This window comes from Haliotis rubra, unplaced genomic scaffold, assembly GCF_003918875.1.
Source record: "Haliotis rubra isolate DU_JTF1 unplaced genomic scaffold, ASM391887v1 Scf7, whole genome shotgun sequence".
In the NCBI taxonomy this organism is placed as follows: Eukaryota; Metazoa; Mollusca; class Gastropoda; order Lepetellida; family Haliotidae; genus Haliotis; species Haliotis rubra.
The window spans coordinates 1,155,922-1,171,095 of NW_025767412.1; the positions used below are offsets into that span (position 1 = coordinate 1,155,922).

Genomic DNA, 15,174 nt, shown 5'->3' on the forward strand with positions numbered 1-15,174 from the left:
ACTACAATAGTGTATGCTGAAATGCACAGCTAAAAACAAAGTATTTTTTCACTTCATTCTTTTCGATAATTTCTTATTTTTAGGAGTGGTCGGGAATCGTTGTTTGTATGCAGAATATGTTTTATCTCAGCTTCAGTATTTTTTCCCATGACATCCAGATGGCTGAGCGTACATTTCTGTTATACTTTTGTAAAACTCAAGGTTATATATTTTCCAGTATTCCAACTGAATGATTGATGTGTATACACATTGTTCTTGCACAAATCTGATAACACAGTACTGGTCCATTATTGTCATATATATTGTTGTTCCCGGGGGACATATGCCCTGCCTTTGAATGTGTTTGTTAAGGCTAACATCGGTTGGACAGGATACGCTCATATTTTAGCGAATAGTATAATCAGATACGTTCAGTAGACTATGATATTTGCAGAAATGTCTTATGAACATGGAAAGCACTTTGTCGCTTTATTATAGCAAAACATGTGGGAATGTTGGTTTTTTGTAGTATTTGAATATTGAAAGGGTTTTGCCATTACTATTGTTGTTAAAATGGAAAGTCTTTTGTTGCTTTTACATGAGTTCGTATTCAGGTGTGTTTTAAACCAGTCCTCTTTCCTACTTACGTCATGAACCCATGAAGATCCGGGTTAGAATTGGTCTTCAGCAACCCATGCTTGTCGTAAGAGGCGACTAACGGGATCGGGTGGTCAGGCTCGCTGACTGGGTTGACACATGTCATGGTATCCCAATTGCGTAGATCGATGTTCATGCTGTTGATCCCTGGATTGTCTGGTCCAGACTCGACTATGTACAGACTAACACCATATAGCTGGAATATTGCTGAATGCGGCGTAAAACTAAACATACTCACTCACTTACGTCATGAACATATTTCTTGATGTCAGGTGTGTTTTAAACCACTCACTATTCCTTCTTACGTGATGAACATATTTCTTGATGTCAGGTGTGTTTGGTATCAGTGCTAACGTGGTATCAGTGGTGATGTTTCTGACAGAGAAGAAGTTGCGCTCCTCCGTCGACATCCTATTGCTCAACCTCGCCATCGCCGACATCGGCATGACAGGCGTTTGCTTCCCCTTCACTGTGTCTTCAAACGTTGCCCAGGTAGGTCTCCGGCGTATTTAGGTGAGATAAACATGATATATACCCTCATGAAATAATAATTGATGACGTGTCATAAAACAATATTTCATCACATGCGATAAAACAATATTTCATCACAAACCATATTAAGATAATATCTCCTCACATTCCATGAGACAACATTTCCCTACATTCCATGAAACAATATTTCCTCACATGCCTTATCAATCCATAAAACTCTGAGTGTCATCAGAATACTGCCCTACACGGTGTACCATATTGTGTTGTGTCTCACCATTCAACCTTATATGTCGACTAAAATGAGAAATAGGTAGTGTGATAGCAGGTATCCCTGTCGACATCCTATTTCTAACATAAAACAAATGTGGAAGACGTCCATTAAGTTTATCACATGCTGTTCTACTGGCAGTAGAAACTTTATCCAATTTAGTATATTTGATCCAAATCGATATTTTCCAAAAAACTATTCTATACATCGTTTAGGGAAACTGTCAAAAGCTGTATTTTCAAAATCAGAAAATAAGGGTAATATCACAGAGTATTACCGTAAAAACAGTCAAACATCTTCAGGGATTAAAACTGTTTTATTACTTCGTCTGTAATGGCATTCAATGTTGATTTTAGTCTATTTGCAAAGTACATATAATTCTATAAAAGGGAATGACACAATGTAATTACCTTTTACATTGATAAATAAATGGACCCAACTTCATAAAATTCACTTAACCAATTCAGTGTACCCATTACTACTCTTCATTACCATTTAAGGTTATAATAAATAGCGGGGCGGTTGGGTAGCCCAGTGGTTAAAGCGTTGGCTCGTCACGCCGAAGACCCGGGTTCGAATCCCCACATGGGTACAATTTGTGAAGCCCATTTATGGTGTCCCCCGCCGTGATGTTGCTGGAATATCTCATGTACCGCCGTTGGCGGTTTGTAGAGCATAAAGAGTTTGAGTTTGAGTTTGAGTTTGAGTAGTAGTTTCTTGAAGAACTGTTATTTTTTTGCGCAAAGTTGATTCAGGAAGTGGTGACCATTAGGCGTCTTCATTAACAAGACTCGTTAAATCAAGATCAAAGGGTAAATGGTAGGCTTATGTTTAATGGTGGTCTTTAAACAGTGGTCCTTATCACGGCACGAAACTGAGATATTTCGCCGTGAGATAACAGAGTCGTGTCCCTTTAGTTGAAAGGATCTGAGGTTGAACATTTGCATGGCAGGACCTGGACGTGTAAGAACAAAACACGAATTAATACTTCGATTCAGGAAATCAGTTTCTAACCCTCTTACATTGTTAATTCGTTTCATTTTATCTATTTATATGAGCATGAAATTTTACGATATGATTTGTTGATTTGTTTCCACATCAACAGAAAGTCAATAATGATTATTTTCCCATTTATCCTGCAATTTGGCTATAGATGTGTGAATGACTCGCATCACAGTCTGTATTGATATGGTCCTATGCAATGGGCAGGTAACTCGGGTATGTTTCCGTTTCAGCAATGGCTGTATGGAGATGTTGGATGTACAATCTACGGCTTCCTCGGCTTCATTTTCGGCAACGCCACCATTTCTACGCTGTCTGCCGTCAGTCTTGAACGCTACTTCATCATCTGCAGGAAATCGCCCTGTAAATACTGCTACCGAATTTCTTCATGCTTATAATACATCAAGGATTATATATCAAGGAATCAATACATAATGTCTTTGAGAAAGTGGTCAAATGTAATTTTGTTATATTTGGGATGTTTCATTCCAGAGATGGTGTGTTGGGATCAATCTGCAGTGTACTGAGAAAGTGTAACCCTCAGTTTGACATATGTTACATATATCAAGAACACTGTCTTAATGATGCAAGAACGGTTTGTACTTTAACACCAGGTCTAGTTGTTAATTGCTACATTGGAATAATGCTTCTACGCTATAAATTATTTCAAACTATGTACTTTCGCAACGCTTCACTCACTCAGACACACACACACACACGTGTCGCAGTTCCATTGTTTTGGGTCACGTGTTAATCATGTTTTGTTCATTTGTCTAAACGGAAAAGACGACTTTTTTATACGTCAGTCCTCAGATAAAAATACTTATGATTGCTTATTTAGAAACAATATTGAAACCACAAGGACAGCTCAAAGAAGCTAAGAAGTCTTTAAGAACAGTAATGGCTTATGGCGTATCAACAAAACCTAATATAACAAAGTTAATGGTTTTCACTGGATTGATTCCTTAATAAAACGTGTTCTTCTTCAGACATAACGAGAAAACACGATTGGCGGTAGGCTGAAATAACCATCATGTCGTTGTATGCGTCAGGAATAGGGACTAGGCGTATCGGCTGCTAACAGCCAAGACCTTGTTGGTCACACCTGGCGGGGGTCATGTATTTCCCCGATAATTGATCTATTTGCCAGCTTGAAATAGACATGGGTGATTATCCTTCAGTTAGACCACGCACAGTAAATGGTTTGTTTGTTATTGAGAGTTGCGGATTTGTATAGATTAAACCCATAGCATAGTTACATAATTCATAGTGAGTTACGCCGCTTTTAGCAATATTCCAGCAATATCACGGCGGGGGACACCAGAAATGGACTTTACACATTGTACCCATGTTAGAACTCGAACCCGGTTCTTCTGCGGGACGAGCGAACTTTGCAACAACTAGGCTTCCAAACCGCCTATTGGTGAGTGAGTGAGTGAGTTTGGTTTTACGCCGTTCTTAGCAATATTCTAGCAATATCACGGCGGGGGACACCAGAAATGGGCTTCACACATTGTACCCATGTTAGAACTCGAACCCTGTTCTTCTGCGGGACGAGCGAACTTTGCAACAACTAGGCTACCAAACCGCCTATTGGTGAGTGAGAGTGAGTTTGGTTTCACGCCGCTTTTAGCAATATTCCAGCAATATCACGGCGGGGGACACCAGCAATGGGCATCACCTAATTCATATGAAGAGAGAAAGGCAACCGCTATTGTATTTTAGAAAAACACATAACTCAATGATTTATTTGGGTTTTTTTCGAATTGTTTGCTTTATATTGAAATCAACCCAGAGCATATTTACACACGTATTATAATATGAGAAAGGCAACTGAATGAAGATTAACTCCAGTTCATATTTAAGACCGCATTGTAAGCGTATCTTGTAGCAATGCTGTAGGGAGTAAATAAACTACTCAAAGTTTGATAAGGATCATATAGTTCTTACATTATAAAATCAATATATGAATTGATATGACACGCAAATTTCATCACAATGTTGGACTGACCCCTCTTGAGCCTCAAAACACAGGTTAGGTAGGGAAATGCATGCTGCAATGATCATGAGTAGCACGTGAAGCATGGTACCCACATTTTTCACATTTCTGAGTGCTTGTCGTTGATTTGAATTTGGGCATTGTCTTTACATCTGACATCGTTTAAGTCACTGTTACTCTATGAAAATGCCTCCACAACGTCAAAGACGTCGTTTGACTGTTGAAGAATTGGCCAGATGCATAGGAATGCTCGAAAATGGTGCAAGACAACGTCACGTTGCAGAGCTATTGGGTGTCAGTCAGAGCGTTGTTTGCAGAGCTTGGAACCGGTATCAATCTCATGGTTCAGCTTCTCATCGACATGGAGGCGGCAGAGAAAGGTCCACCACGCAGCAAGGTGACCGTTTTCTCTTGATTTCAGCACGACGTCATCGGTTTGCAACGGCGACTGCGCTTAGAAATGATCTTCTGAATGCAACTGGAGTTAACATTTCCACGCAAACTGTGCGTAATCGTCTTCATGAAGCTGGTCTTCGTTCCCGGAGAGCCTGTATTCGCATCCCTCTTACTCAGCGACACAGACAAGATCGTTTGAATTGGGCCAGGGCTCATGTGAATTGGAGGGTTGTTGATTGGGCCCCTGTACTTTTCACAGACGAGTCGAGGTTTTGTGTTGACTTCACAGATCGTCGTGCACGAGTGTGGAGAAGGGCAGGAGAACGATATCAGGACGCTAATGTTGCTGAACACGACAGATATGGTGGTGGGTCGTTGATGATTTGGGGAGGAATCAGTCGAGCTGGACGAACTGATCTCCATGTCCTAAGGCGAGGCACGATGACCGGAGTGCGCTACAGGGATGAAGTCCTGGATGTGTACGTGAGACCATATGCTGGTGCTGTTGGTCCTGACTTCATCCTCATGGACGATAATGCACGTCCACATCGTGCTAGGGTGGTGGACGAGTACCTGGAACGTGAGACAATTGTTCGTATGGACTGGCCAGCTCGTTCTCCAGACCTCAACCCTATCGAGCATGTCTGGAATATGCTTCAGGTAGCGATTTCACGTCGTCCTGTACAACCAACCACCCTCCAGGAACTTGAAAATGTTCTGATCCAAGAATGGAACAATCTCTCTCTTGCGTCCATTCAAAACCTCGTTGGAAGCATGAGACGACGTTGCCAAGCTGTCATTGGAGCTAACGGAGGCCATACCCGCTATTGACACTTGTTTGTGCAGTGTGAAATGGAATGTGCAGAGTTTAAACAATTTCGTGATCATGAAATTACCATGCTTTTTATGGTACTCTCCCTTTACCTTAGGAGTACGCGATGAAATGTCATGTTTGCCAAATTTTTCTGTCACAATTTCTTGAAGTAAACATTTCTGAACATAAATCACTCTGTGTTGGTTGTCATTCACCTTTGTTGACAGTTTTACTAGTGCTGAAAAATATGATCCTTATCAAACTTTGAGTAGTATATTATCGCGATATGTAACATCTACTTATGTTTACGTCACACAGCAGGCGCGTAGCAAGCCATTTTGTTTTCCGTGTCAGCCCGATAGGTTGCAAAGTTTTATATTTAGATAGTATTGAGGGCTTGCCCACCCTTTTAGCAACAATCATGTGTAAGCCCGGGCTTTTTCTTATAATGGTAGCTACGCCCCTGCACAGTACAATACATCCTCTATTATCTTGAGCATTACACCTAGGCACCCACTCATGGTATTGTTGTTTTCGTTTCTTAGACCTAATAAGGATGATGCGATATCTACCTTTCCAGCCACTCTTCTTCAGAGACGAAGTTTTCTGGTGAAAATGCTGATAGGAATCTGGATGTACGCGGTTTTTTGGGCGGTGATGCCCTTGCTTATTGGCGTCGATTATAGTGAGGAACCGTTTGGGGTACGTCAAAAATAATTCTTTACCCATGTGAAAATGTGATGGGGCCACCCCCTTCTCAACAAAATCTCGGATGCCATAAGTTTTGTCACCGGAGCGCCATTGCATATTCTGAATAACAAATAATATTTTACATCAGCTGAAAGCATTGAAAAATTGGAGTTGAAGTTAAATTACTGACACAAATATCGAAAAATTACAATATTTGTAGGCCTTTTTTAATTTACCATGATTTGTTTATTGATAAATCAGAATACCGCATTGATTATTTTGCATTCCCCGTACCACACTGCGGAGTTGCGAATGTCCTGTACGTTCGTAGACCCCGCTACTAATAATGAGGTTAGCAGCCGCAGAGAGCTTCTCGGGGCGGTGGGGTAGTCTAGTGGTTAAAGCGTTGGCCCGTCACGCCGAAGACGGGTTCGAATCCCCACATGGGTACAATGAGTGAAGCCCATTTCTGGTGTCCCCCGCCGTGATGTTGCTGGAATATTGCTAAAAGCGGCGTAAAACCAAACTCAGTCAGTCAGAGAGCTTCTCACAGAGAACCTTTACTTGGTCCAGGAGGGCAGATGAACTCGGGTTAAACGTTACGTTCAAGAATTGCACGTGTGTTTGTATGTGTGGCTGCTTTTACCAGTGCCACTTTGAAAGTGATAGGTCCTTGTCTACTGAAATACAGCGTTGTAGTTTAACATTAACATTAATACCCACGCCATTAACCACTCCGAGCCGACCATTCCATGTTTCATCTCATTAATGTCGAGCTGACGATCGTTTTCTTGGCGGCGCGACAAATTAATGGCAGCATAGGCCAGTCAGTATAGGTCTGCAGGTGGCAGGCATCTCAGGAAGTATGGACATGTTGTTTACCAATTAAAACAAATAAAAATACACCCACGATAACACATGTGATATATTTATATTCTTGCGGAGAAAGATGCCGTGAAATCGGTACAATTTTTTCTCGATATTTCATTACCTTGTTTATATCCCTTATAAACTTTAAATGAAGGCTACAGAAATATGTTTTCGGTTCTTACAGATATAATTGCACGTTCTCAAAATGAATGAATGAGTGAGAGAAAATCAGATGGATGTCAACTATTCGGTGTGTTTTTTCCTGCTCCTAGACATCGTGTACCGTGAATTGGGCAGGAGATCGGATCACAGACAAAATATTCATCGCATCCCTCGTCCTGCTCGTCGTCATACTTAACATCATCATCATGACCTACTGCTACATCAACATCCTTCGGGTGAAAAGAGGGACATGCAGATTCGACGTGATCGACAGGAGACCAACCTCACTAAGGTACGATTAAAGTCCATATCACCAGGATATCTCCTCTGTAAGCGTAATTAACATCAAGGTACCCTCTCACAACGGTAACAGTCGGGGTAACAACATCATCGGGTCACCTCCTCACCTTGCCAGCATTTGTATCATCAGGGTACCTCCTATAAGCTAACAGTAATGCCAGTATCATCAGGGTATCTCCTTACTTTGTTAGAGCAAAACCCGTACCATCAGGTTACCTCATCAATACAGTTACAGCACAGGTCCAATAGGATACATCCTGATTGAGGTATCAGAAATGTCTTTATTATCACTGTACCTCCGGAGAAAGATAACAGCAGCTTTAGGAAAAACATCCGACATATTCCTAATTGTTTGTAGAAATACGGGACACCATTATTCACATTTAGTGACACGGACAGGCGATACTCCATTTTGATAAAATATCATTTGGCAAATTGTGCAAGAAACAATACACATGTCGTCTAGAGTAGCGTCCCTTGGACACACAAGAACATATAATTGCTTCGAAGTGTCCCGTTATGTATCTAAATCTGCAGGACCAAACCCGTGCTATTGGGTTTCACGAAATACGGTAATGACAAAACCTGCATCACTGGCTTTACTTCCACATTTAGCTGACACGTGGTGATATAACTCGAATACTCGAATTAAGTTGATGTAACCTCTCTACGTGTCAAAGGCCCTGACAAATAAACTCACAACTGCTTTTCTTTCCAGATGTGTTTCACTCTGGTGTTGGTGTTCTTGATTTGCTGGCTGCCTTACGCCATCATGTCGCTGTTGGCGACGTTCGGACAGGCGGAGTCCATACCTATCTGGCTGACTGTGATCCCCGTCATGTCCGCCAAACTCTCCTCGTGCCTCAACCCCCTCATATACGTCGTGGTCAGCAACAAGTTCCGACAACGATATTTGGCATTGTTAAAATGCCCCCCAACTAACAGAGTGAATAACAGTGGAGTCAGCGTTATTCCTATGCCCGAGAGGTATTTATTTGTTGCATGGTTCATGTGGTTACTCACTTACTTACCGTTTCATTGTTATAATGTATTTTTATCTCGAAGTAGAGGAAAATGGATTAGATGGGATGGATGGGTGAATATTTCATGCACTGACTTTCCTCATTTTTTAAAGTATTAATATGTTTCCTTTATCTCAGAATATGAATGGCTTGGAAAGACGTACATTCACGAAGATATTATTATTAAAAGTTATCATTCCCCACGTCCTATGAATCCATGAAGATCTGGGTTACAATTGATCCTCAGCAACCCATGCTTGTCGTAAGAGGCGACTAACGGGATCAGGTGGTCAGACTCGCTGACTTGGTTGACACGTTTTATTGTATCCAAGTTGCATAGCTCTATGCTCATGCTGTTGATCACTGGATGGTTTTGTCTAAAACATATATATATATATATATATATACTGAACAACATTAGAAACGCACCACGCTAAAATGCACCAACGATGCTCAGATATCATGGGTACATTTCAGTCTGACGGGGATATTTCGTATTATATGGGTGGTGCGTTTCTAATGTTGTTCAGTATATATTTATGCTACCATTATTGTTGAGTGCGGTGTTAAAAACAAACCCAAAGTCCTATGCCTGTCTTTAGAGGCGACTTAAAGGGTCGGGTGATCACAATTTCAATAATATCTTATCTGTCACAGGACCGACTATTCCCCTATTACTGAAGTGTCCGACATGAAAATATGAGCAGAAACCAGACGTCTCCACAACCGCCAGGCGATACAACGAGGAGGACAGCCGTTCCGATGTCTAAAATTCTACTAACGAAGACATGGCAGACATGTTTTCAGAGTGCGTTAGCACAGGTTATGAATATAGTACATACCAAAGGACCAAATATCAGAGGGATATGTATGGCCTTGTACTCAATCTTCCACTGTGCCACTGTGTACGACTACATCGTGTATAGTATCTCACGCAACAATCTACAACATCCACAACATCGTGTAAAGTATCTCACTCAACAAATTACAGCATCTCACAACACCATATACAATATCTCTCCTCCTCAAATAGAATATCTCACCACATTATATACAATATCTCACCACATCATATGCAATATCTCTGCACATAATATATCCAATATCTCACCACATCATACAAAATATCTCTCCACATACACAATATCTCACCACATCATATGACGCTATCTACACAACTTGATGAAGCCAACTTCCTCTGCCCATGTACATAATGCCACTTCACTTCACATTGACTGACATTACTCCATGATGCCATCTTCAATAATCTATGATGCCTCCTCAAATATTCCATTCTTCAATAGTCCATGATGTCATCTTCAATAATCTATGATGCCTCCTCAAATATTCCATGATGCCATTCTTCAATAGTCCATGATGTCATCTTCAATAATCTATGATGCCTCCTCAAATATTCCATTCTTCAATAGTCCATCCTTCATGATGCCTCATCTGATGCCATTCTTCAATAGTCCATGATGTCATCTTCAATAATCTATGATGCCTCCTCAAATATTCCATGATGCCATTCTTCAATAGTCCATGATGTCATCTTCAATAATCTATGATGCCTCCTCAAATATTCCATGATGCCATTCTTCAATAGTCCATGATGCCATTCTTCAATACTCCGTGCTGTCATCTTCAATATTCCATGATGCCATTCTTCAATAGTCCATGATGCCATCTTCAATATTCCATGAAGCCATTATTTACTTGTGCATGATGACACCTTCACTTACCCATGCAGCCCCTTGGAATATCCGATTTACCATCTTTATCATAACATAATACCTCAATATCCGGAGAAAACTGAAGAAGACTACAGTTTCCCACAACGACGTCCAAGTTAATTTACAAAACGCCATGTTTCAGATGTACACATGGAATCCTTCGAATGAGTTTTTCGTGTATGCCTGAGTCCGTCCATTTCCTACATCGGTATACCTTGTCCACTTGGTAACCTAGTGCCTTCTTTTAAAACACACTTCGGTTTTTCATTTTGCCTATGAACAGTAAAAGTGAGAACAAGATTAGGCTATATTGAAAGGCAATTTTAGCGATACAGTCATGGAGGATTTATGTTAAAGTGTGGGTGTTGTGCTAGTGGTAGCTCTAAGATATGTTTAGCATGTTGGTCCTGGATAGTGACATCATCTGCATGTTAAGTGCCCAATGGTGCTGATTCTGTTACTATTGTAACGGTGGAGAGAATATGTTATATTTGCCTTAGCTCTCTTCAAAGCTCATGATTCCAATATCTGAAGAAGATAAATGTTTCATGGTGATAACTCCAATGTTTAAAACCCTTGAGAACGCCCTAAGCAGTTTGTTAAGTCAAGCATGTGAAAAGGAATAATGTAATTGTTATTAACTATGTACATGTGATTATTTAATACCACCAGTTGCAATGAATATTATTGACAAGATAGTGTTCAGTTTGTTTTCTGTTGTGTTTCTGTTGCGAATCAAACTCCAGCTTGGCATGAAGGAGTGAGTGAGTGAGTGAGTTTTATACCGCTTTTAGCAATATTCCAGCAATATCACGGCGAGTGACACCGGAAATGGGCTTCACACATTGTACCCATGTGGGCAATCGAACCCGGGTCTTTGGTGTCACGAGCGAACGCTTTAACCACTAGGCTACCCCACCGCCTTATTGGCATGAAGGAAGAGACAAATAGTCTCCATATGACCAAATGAAATGTTTAAGAGGAAGGCTGAACCATTGCTCTCCACAGACAATGACATGACACTTCCCTTACACCTATCGCTGTTTGTGTCCATGGTAACGGGTGATCCAGTCCATTTAGGTGGCACTACGAGGTGATGACGTAATAGCATACGGTCGCCGTGGGGTAACAAAAGGCATAGTTATGTCCCAAACCTTGACAAGGTATTACATCGCAAAATGAAATCGTTTATATCACGTTAAGGATACATAATTAATATTCATTTGGATACATGTATACGTTGAACATTCATGACGGGTAAAAGAAACGACATCAGAATAACTCGGCTTCATAATATGGATTATCACCTGAGTAGACACTTTCATTTCGGAAATATTAAATACTCATTAAAAGAAGAAGATCAAGAAGACAGCATGTTAAAATGATTACAAATCATAATACGTGATCTGTTTAAGCCGTTTGAGAGCCCATCTATATAACACCATATTGTACAAAACTGCCTTTTGAAGGGATACATACATGATGTTGGGGCCAAAAACTGATGAAAATGTATCATCAACTTCAAGCACATCCTTTCTTAGGTTTTGTTTTACGTCATTATGCCAAGGGCATTTGAGAAGAAATTGCAACGACCACATTTGGAACAATTACAAGTATTGTTAGTAATTGTTAGTAAACTTACCTCTGGATTATGGTTGCCTTATGCCCGTGGTTACCACAGACACATACAGAAAAAGGGAAAAACAACGATCCCCAAATCATAGTTCCCCTGGTGGTATGCCCTCACCCCGTGCAGTTATCTCCCCTAAACTCGTGACGTCAGAGCGCGCCCTTTGAAACCTCACATTGTTTATGAATAACAGAATCTTCTGCCATGATTAGCGGGGAGGATAAGAAGAAAGGGAGGGAGCTAAACCCCATAATCTAGAGGTTACTAACAATTACTAACAAAACATGACATTGTTCCTAATTATACATTCCCTCTTGATTATGGTTGCCTGAATTCCACATAAGGAAAGGAGGGCATGAGCAAAAGCTTAACTTAGGGCATACTCCACGAATACTAAAAAAAAATTATACTCAGATAGCGTTGGAACTATGACAATTTATATAAGGAAAATGTCTTTATGACTGTAAGTTATAAGACTACTGGCCTAGGATCATTCACTCTAAAGTTAATAGATTAACCCGTAACCAAGGGAAGGACCCAACCGTGAGGGATAAGGGTAAAATGGGCCAACGGGATTCCGGTGACATGACGACACTTCCGGTACCTGACGTCATATTCTCCCTTCAGGTTACGTAATCGGTGTGAACAACTAACGTTAGTGGTATACCAATCCACTGAATAACACGTGACCCAAAAACTAGGTTTTATTGCAGCGTTAGATCGAACTCTACCTCAGCGACCACAAAAGTGGTGTTTGTGGCCTAGAAGCATTCGTAAAGATACATGCAGGAGACGTCTCTTTGTTCATGTTCGTTGTGAGTGAATGGGTGACTGATTTGTAAGGATTTTGATTGTCAGGGAGTTGACCAGCTGGCAGGAACTGTTTAATCGTTTGCTATTGCATGAAGTGATCAAATACCTGCAGAAAGAGGGCTCAACACCAAAAGCTATCCTTGAACATGAGTCCAACAGTTGGGAAGGATGCTCAGGAGTGCCTTGTAGACAGTCCAATCACTGAAAGGCCTGTCAGTCAACAACACTTGGAATTATCCAGAGAATGAACGATGTGCGAACGACTGAGACCTCATGTTGGCAGTTGTGTGAGCAATCTCCAGGAGAGAGTGCATTCCATTCCAAAATATACTTTATAAATGACGAATATATCAGCTAGGAGAGTTCCGAGGCTGATATTTGTTAAAAATAACGCGCCAGACATAAAACGTCTCGTGATAATCGAGCTGTTTGAAGCTGGTCAAGAAAGTGAGTGAGTGAGTTTAGTTTTACGCCGCTTTTAGCAATATTCCAGCAATATCACGGTAGGGGGACACCAGAAATGTACATTGTACCCATGTGGGGAATCGAACCCGGGTCTTCGGCGTGACGAACGAACGCTTTAACCACTAGGCTACCCCAAGAGATACTACGAAATTTCATTCTCTCTGTATCAGTGTGGAAGGGGAAAATGTTGGAAAATATATGTCTTTACGTCCACCTAGGTGAGGTTCGGGACTTATCAGTGACCCCTAGCACACCACTGTCAGTAACATTACAAAACCAAAGGAACACAACGAATACTTACATGGGGAACTGAACCTTTCGTTGCGACGATCAGATGATTTAAACCATCAGCCTACCCCATCGCAGACGACATTTCATTCTGGACCTCCTCCACGTCTGTAAAAAAATAATCAGTAAAACCCCAACTATGCTAAGTCATATCCAAAAATGGGCTCAAAAATGGGGTTTCCATACTAACGTAAAAAAACGAGGGCATTCTATTAAACACAGCGAATGCAAAATTATACCCCCAAACTGCACCTAAATAACCAAGAAATTGAATTCAAAGAGGAAGCTAAGTTCTTAAGACTAACTTTCGACCACAACATGACATGGACACACCACATTCATAATTTGGTCAACTCATGCCAAAAGGATTTAAACTTACAGAGCGGCGACATCGGATTAATGGGCTACATTGATTGTGTTGGACACTTGCTCGGAGTATGGTGATCGTGAAAACGTGTCAATGAAATAATGTTTCATTGTATTGAATGCAAATATAGATAAAATGTCCTTGTATATATTTCTTCGTATGGATGCATTTTATTTAATGCATCGGTTTCAATTTTGTACAAAAGTACAAAAATAAAGAGAGTCAAAACATATATTTAATGCATCAATTTCTCATTGTATCGACTGAGTAATCAAAGTTAAGTACATACGTACAAAAATAAAGAGAGTCAAACCATCCAACTTCCCTTGCGTCTTTTTTTTTGTATGATCCAATGTTTTGATAACTAATTAATAGCTAAGATCACAGTGCTCATCTGTCGAATGCAGTTTACTACTCTGAAATCAGAAATTCGACGGATCGGTACGCGACCGTCCATAATTTATCAAAGACTTCAATGAGATACGTAACCTCGCCGATATTATTGATCAAAGATCCTTTATATTTGTGTCGTTCAAATCGTCGTTTATATCACCTTTTACTGCCACTTCAGATACATGCAATTGCCTTCGATTTTATAATGCTCCTTTATTTGGTTGTTTAACGCACACGCAGAAATATTTTACCTATATGACGGTGGTCTGTAAACAAACGAGTCAGGACTTTAACCTCCCAAAACCCCTACATCCCATAAACCCCTATAGCTTATAACAACAAAGTTCACAGTCCAGTGCACTGCTAATCTCCTGCCTGTTACCTATTTCATACAATGACCAGCCCAAACACTTATGGGATGTAAGGGTTTACTGAAAGAGCTTGTTTTGGAGACACTACCCACCCCCTTTCAGATAACGTAATCATAAGGATATAACTTATTCTCATGTTTTCACTTATTCATACATAGGGGTGGGTATTGCAGAGAATTTTCATATTGCAATATATTACGATGCGAAAGCATATATTGCGACATGTATTGCAATATATTGCAAGATGTTTTTTTAACAAAAAACTACATATAATCGAGTTAATCCTTGATTAATAAAGCAAAATCACAACAAAATCACTGTGCTTGATTAACCTTGACAAAATCTTTTAATCATGACAAAGTAAAAATGTAAATAATATTTGGCACAAATGAAACAAGGAAAAGGACTAGACGATCAGGACTAGACGATCAGGACTAGACGATCCAGTAACTGGCATCATGAG

At 40.4% G+C, this 15,174-nt stretch overlaps 2 protein-coding genes across 2 annotated transcripts; both read left to right on the top strand.

Moving 5' to 3' along the window:
• The first annotated feature begins 960 nt into the window (after positions 1–960).
• Positions 961–5,172, top strand: LOC124258585 (visual pigment-like receptor peropsin). Its single transcript, XM_046692650.1, has 4 exons — positions 961–1,128; positions 2,632–2,718; positions 4,681–4,794; positions 5,053–5,172. Exons 1-4 carry the CDS (start codon positions 961–963, stop codon positions 5,170–5,172), a joined length of 489 nt encoding a protein of 162 aa, XP_046548606.1.
• Positions 5,173–5,234: 62 nt separating this feature from the next.
• On the top strand, positions 5,235–13,075 carry LOC124258586 (visual pigment-like receptor peropsin). The gene is made up of 4 exons (XM_046692651.1): positions 5,235–5,453; positions 7,440–7,565; positions 8,348–8,616; positions 12,940–13,075. Exons 1-4 carry the CDS (start codon positions 5,235–5,237, stop codon positions 13,073–13,075), a joined length of 750 nt encoding a protein of 249 aa, XP_046548607.1.
• Positions 13,076–15,174: the final 2,099 nt, after the last annotated feature.

What these genes read in the sequence shown, in the direction of transcription:
- LOC124258585 (XM_046692650.1), top strand. Translation starts at nt 961, where the DNA reads ATGTCAGGTGTGTTTGGTATCAGTGCTAACGTGGTATCAGTGGTGATG. An exon ending in TGTCTTCAAACGTTGCCCAG is followed by an intron (nt 1,129 to 2,631) that starts GTAGGTCTCCGG and finishes TTTCCGTTTCAG; the next exon opens with CAATGGCTGTATGGAGATGT. An exon ending in AAGGTCCACCACGCAGCAAG is followed by an intron (nt 4,795 to 5,052) that starts GTGACCGTTTTC and finishes TACTTTTCACAG; the next exon opens with ACGAGTCGAGGTTTTGTGTT.
- LOC124258586 (XM_046692651.1), top strand. Translation starts at nt 5,235, where the DNA reads ATGACCGGAGTGCGCTACAGGGATGAAGTCCTGGATGTGTACGTGAGA. An exon ending in GCTACATCAACATCCTTCGG is followed by an intron (nt 7,566 to 8,347) that starts GTGAAAAGAGGG and finishes TTTTCTTTCCAG; the next exon opens with ATGTGTTTCACTCTGGTGTT. An exon ending in GTTATTCCTATGCCCGAGAG is followed by an intron (nt 8,617 to 12,939) that starts GTATTTATTTGT and finishes AAATACCTGCAG; the next exon opens with AAAGAGGGCTCAACACCAAA.